The sequence below is a fragment of the Pieris napi genome, chromosome 7, assembly GCF_905475465.1.
Source record: "Pieris napi chromosome 7, ilPieNapi1.2, whole genome shotgun sequence".
NCBI classification, from domain to species: Eukaryota; Metazoa; Arthropoda; class Insecta; order Lepidoptera; family Pieridae; genus Pieris; species Pieris napi.
In genome coordinates this window covers 1,906,406-1,912,405 of record NC_062240.1, presented here as the reverse complement: position 1 = coordinate 1,912,405, position 6,000 = coordinate 1,906,406, and the positions used below count along the sequence as shown (strand labels likewise).

Genomic DNA, 6,000 nt, shown 5'->3' with positions numbered 1-6,000 from the left:
CAAGCAAACATCCCTAAAGATTCAACGCGAAGCAGACGTTTCATTGCACTAAAATTATACTTAATAGTTCACCAGTCAAAAAGCAACCTTATCGCCGCAACAATACTCAAGACTTAAAGGTCTAGATATCAGGCCATAAACTTAAAAAAAAATGATAATATGTAAAGTTTGAAAATTCTTTGATGATTTTAATTGTCATTGTCATTCAAAAACGTGATGGCTGACAGTTGACAATTTGAAGTAATTTTGTTGATAAAATAGCAGTTGTAATCTAGTGTGAGTTTGTAAATTTCTTTGCAATAATTAATTAACTTCACAATGAACAAACGATGCAAGTTGAAACTAAATACTGGTGGAATGTGGACGTATGTTCATGTGACCTTATTATCTTGCAAATAATTGTTATCGGTGTATGTAAAGCGACAACTATTGTGCCAGTTAAATTAAAAGTTTATGCTGACTCCATATTCTGGTGAAAATTAAACAAATGTGATTTTTGCACGTTTAGCTTCATTTATTTACACGTAAGTACTATTTATAGTTAAACTAATTATAATAATAAATTAACTAACTAATATTAAATATCTTAATATTTTTTAGTTAAACTTTTTTTTTTAGTGTAATAAGATTTTAAATAAAAAAATGATTCCAAATATGATTTACTCCGTTATTTTAAAAAAATCATTACATCTTCTAATTAAATTATTTGTACCATTAATAATTTTTATCCATATCAATATTCCTGAATTTGTTTTGGATATATGTATTGAGTTGTCTAACAATAGAATACATAAACATATAGATGTTATGTAAAATGTAAATAGTAAATGAGATCATAAGATGTGTTTGGCAATAGGTTTGCCAGTGTCATTAGATTTAATTTATTTCAATTCCAGTACTCTATATATGCATGATTCCTAAGTGTCCTAATAATTAATTATTTTTTATGTAAAATACCTATTGCATGTGCATTAATTCAATTCAATCAATGATAAATAAATAATCTGTACCTTATAATTAACTAAGGATAAGGATAAAAGTTAAGATTACATATGAATGGATTTGTATGTGGGTCCTGATTATGATTGGAAATAAAAATATATGTACTTGTTTCTTAGAAAAAATGTTATGCTGTTGTTAACTTCAGTGCTGGTGGTGTTATACTATATCCACACTTATAAAAGGTAACTAGGAATGCGCTCAGAAAAAAAAATATAAATAACAAAAAACATTCTTGCTATTACATAGGTAGGTATGTCTCTATCATAAATAACTCACATTAATTATTGAAATACATACATTTATTTAGTAATATTAATACCAAAGATGGTTTATTATTCATTATAACTACTAGTTAAATCTCTTAGTATTCTCAAAATTAATGTACATATTTATTTATTTATTTATTAACACTTCGTTGCATATACATTAATATAGTACAATTGACATAATTAAATAAAAAGGAGAGCAACTGGCGGCCTAGGCAACCACTGTGAGAAAAAGAAAAGTATTAAATTACATAAGAAAGGCAAGAAGTGCAAAAATACATGTATTACATTTAGTTGTTTAGAAAAAGAAACTTATCAGGAACAAAAAAAACAAACTAAACTAATAAAGAATACATGAAAAAAAAAATAATAATAATAATAAAAAGTGCACATGAATCATTTTCAATCTCCTAAATCAAGATCAGTCTCACGACAGTACCTACCAGGTAGGTACCTATTATTAAAGTTAGGGATACGATGTGGACAGGTAATGTTTGTAAAGAAGAGATTTAAAGGAAGATAAAGAAGGAGCTAAGCGAATAGGGACTGGAAGTGAGTTCCATAGCTTAACTGCAGAGACCCTAAAGGATTCGCCATGAAAGGAGGAGTTATGACACGGGACTTCAAGGATATAGTTTTCGGAAGAGCGTAAGCTATAGTTATGGGATCCCAAAAATTTGAAATCATTTTTGAGATAGGAAGGAGTTTTAGGGTTGAACAGAATGGAATATAGGAGATGGAGAACATGAGCATCGCGTCGCTGACGAATGGGTAACCAGCCTAGCCGTTTACGGAACGCAGAGATATGGTCGTACTTTCTTAGACTGAATATAAATCGGATACAGAAATTTTGGAGACGATCCAGTTTATTTAGCAATTCCTCGTTTAGATCGGAAGAGCAAGAATCGGCGTAGTCCAGTAATGGCAGGAGGAGAGATTTAGCCAGTGAGGTTTTAGTGCTAAAGGGAAGAAAATTACTAAGACGTCGAAGGATACTGGAGGCACCATACAATTTGCGGCTAACTTCTTTAACATGCTGCTCCCAGGATAAATTTTGATCAATTAAAACCCCTAAATTTTTTACTGTACGGCTGATATTTAAAGTCACACCGTCGATATGTACAGGAGGTACTCTGGCCCAGTCAATTCTCGTCGTGAAATAAGGGCTGCCAATAATTATTACTTTACTCTTGTTGGGATTGATTAGTAGACCAAAGTTATTACTCCAGTCAACTATCTTTGCCAGCTCATAGTTAGTAGATTGTATGGCTTGTGGGAGATCATCGAGACTTGATTGAACGTAGATTTGAAGATCATCGGCGTATAAATGAAAATTGGTTGAAAGACGGAAAGTTAAGGAGTTAATATAAATAGCAAAAAGAAGAGGAGAAAGTACGCCACCTTGCGGAGTGCCAGATTATTAATTAAAACAAAAATATTTAATATATTTGGGAAAATAAACACTTGGTTTCACTGATAGTTTTTTGTTTACTAATAAGAAGCCTATCTGACATTCCTACTCCAAACAGTTTTTCTTTCAGTAGAAAAATTGTTTGCCTCCAATGCACTGTGGTGTTTTTAGTATGTATTCATATAATATACATTCCTGTTATGGAGAAATAGTCCAATAAAGATAGTATTTTACATGTTCTCTATCAATTAGATTTTATATTGTCATAATATATATAAAGTTGCAGATTATAACATTGATTATCAACTGGTCTAATTAGTAACTTATCATGAAGTATTACAAGATAACAAGCCATGTGTTTAAAGTTTTTACCTGTAAATTTCTCAATTAAAAAAATCCTGATGTGTCTTTATAAGAGTATATCAACTTCTTTCATGATTTGTAATTAATGTATTGCAGGCGAATTTACGAAGTACATTATTATGTTGAATTTTACATCAATTTTATATCAATAGGATCAGTCGATTAAAAGGAACTCCAGGGGTCGCTCTAGAATTACCTAGACTATCCTCTACCTACGCTCTATTTAAGACGTTCAGGTATACAAAGCCCATTTTTTGTCATAAGTGTTCACATGTTCTTTTTATAATTACCATAGAAGAGTCATTATACCCACCAATTACTATGTTATCAGGGGAGCTTTTGTCTGACAATTTTGGTATCGAACCCAAGAGACCAGTTTTCAGATGATGATGCCTTCACAATTACCACTTAGTCACGGGCCTTGCTTATTAAAAACCCAAACATTTTGTTTTCAAGTGGTGCGTTATATCATTAAATATAACAATTGGCTATAAATGTTTGTGAAATAATATGATGAACTCAAAACTTTTCACGCATGCCTACCTCCATATTATTATATTATATTATATTATATTATATTATATTATATTATATTATATTATATTATATTATATTATATTATATTATATTATATTATATTATATTATATTATATTATATTATATTATATTATATTATATTATATTATATTATATTATATTATATTATATTATATTATATTATATTATTATTATTAATATATAAAAGAAAGTCGTGTTTGTTACAACACTTATAACTCGAGAACGGCTGGACCGATTGCCATGGTTTTTTATTTGTTGGATTTGTTTCCGTCCCGAATAGCAGAATAAGCAATAAAATATCGGATAAGTTATCGAATAACAATAAATAAATTAATTATTTTTACGAATGCAAAAACCATATGGTGCCATCTGTTGACAAAACTACGCATCATTTTACGTCGAATTCGTGTCAGTTCAAGAAATTCCGATTTTGAGGTGAATGAGGAGATGCATAACCATGCTTTGATCCTGATCAAAAGGTGTTGGATATCAGAAAGTGCTTAACATGCAGTATCGCCATATTGACGCTACAGAGAAGATGCCTAATGTGTAAAACTGCCATTCTTCTTTCGCAATGGCAAGCAATAAAATATTTCTGTATTTGCAAAAAAGTTGTATTAATGTAATATTTAACATTAATGAAATCCTAAAATAAGTTAAATTAAAGTAACAACGATATGATAAGGTTGTAGGGCGGAACGAAGTTAGCCAGGTCAGCTAGTATTATTATAAAAATAAAATATAATTTGACGTAAAAACCAATGATTGCTAGCTTAAGATTTGAAATATGTGTTTGTAAGTATGTATTGTGAAAAATGCGGAATTTCGGAATATAAATGACCAAATAAGTTCCTAAATTTTATTTGATTCATTATGACTAGAAGGAATCGAAAATAAAAAGTCGTCAATATTTTTAAAATTTTCCAGACACCGTAACCTTTTGTTATCAAATAATCCTTTTATAATATTGTATGGCACTCAAATTGTCTAATTAATTTTGTTTAGATCTTGATAGATTTTGTTTGATTATTAATTTTAGGCAAAATTATCTTAAGGTGATGTGAATGTCGAAACAACTTCTTCATCGAATCCTATATTACATGACCTTGTGGTTCGTGGTAGAAATTCATAGAATTATACCGAATTGACACAGTTCTGTCTATAGGTAATTTAACAAAATACGCTGATATGCCGATACTCGTTTAGAATTGTCTGCGTATACGCAAATATTTAGATTTTAAAGTAATACATTCATTTTGTAATGTTACTTAAGCTTCGCTTGTCTAGTCTTTTATTATTTGCGGAAAATCAGGCTCCGAAGGCAAGTGGAATTTCAGGCTTTGGAGCCTGAGCCCTGACGTGAATGTTTGAATCTAAGATATTCCTCTTCAATACGAGCAAAACTCAAAAGTCAAAAATCATTTATTCATATAGAGAACACAATGTACACTTATAAACGTCAAAAAAGAAATATACATTAAATGCTTCTAATTTTACATTTCCTGCCAGTTCTCAAATCAAGGCCGTAGAACGGAAGAGAAGAACTGGCAATAAACTCTCCGCCACTCTTTTTTTGTTTTACACAACGTTTGTAAGGAGCTACAACATGTTCCACATGACATCTTAAGAAAATGTGAAAAGCGCTCATAGGGAGAAAAATCCATTGATTGGGACAGTACAGTTGGGGACTGGGGCTCCTCTTTCAAGATTGGCATGTCTGTATACTTTGTTTATTACAGTGGCTATGATATTCCAAATATATGTTTGTTTCAGATAAACTGGTAACATGGTTTCGTCGGGGAAGAAGAGTGGATGTTTGATGGGTTGCGGCTCCGTAATGGTAGTTGTCGGAGCTGTCATGGTGATATTTTGGCCAACCTTGTTCTTCAATCAGCTTAAAAGTGTAAGAATGAAATGCCATCAATAACATAACATGAAAAAAACAAGTTTCGCTGTTCTTCTACCGTAAAAAGTTGTGAGATACATTTAAATACCAAGACGGTTAATATATTCAGTGCCTTCTGTCTTAAGTTATTACGTAATTGGCTAACCTAACATCTTATAGTGACCAAAATGATATCAATATCTATGAATAAATAAGGTGTATTTTTAATAGTTCTATACATTACAGAGAGTTTGACGATTTGCTATTTTAAAAAAAGTACCGAGAGTTTTTTACGCCGGCTTTTTCTCTCGGCCTACACCCTGTCTTCTATGCCGATAAGTAGGGATGTGTACCGATTCAAATTTAATGACGTGGAATAAGTGATACCTGTATCTTATATTACATAATAAACATATTTTATTTTAATGCATATCATTTTGTATGTTTCATTGATAATTTTTATGGCAGATTGTTGCGTGCTTTTCATTGACTCCTTTAAGGCACAAATGTCAAC

At 30.8% G+C, this 6,000-nt stretch overlaps 1 protein-coding gene across 1 annotated transcript in view; it reads left to right on the top strand.

Annotated features, from left to right (window-relative positions):
- The first annotated feature begins 255 nt into the window (after positions 1–255).
- Positions 256–6,000, top strand: part of LOC125050807 (protein croquemort-like) — a 29,246-nt gene continuing 23,501 nt past the window's right edge. Inside the window, exons 1-2 of the mRNA XM_047650832.1 lie at positions 256–524; positions 5,375–5,504. Of these exons, the coding sequence (XP_047506788.1) occupies positions 5,388–5,504 (117 nt within the window). The 5' untranslated portion in view covers positions 256–524; positions 5,375–5,387. The remainder of the gene's footprint in view (positions 525–5,374; positions 5,505–6,000) is intronic.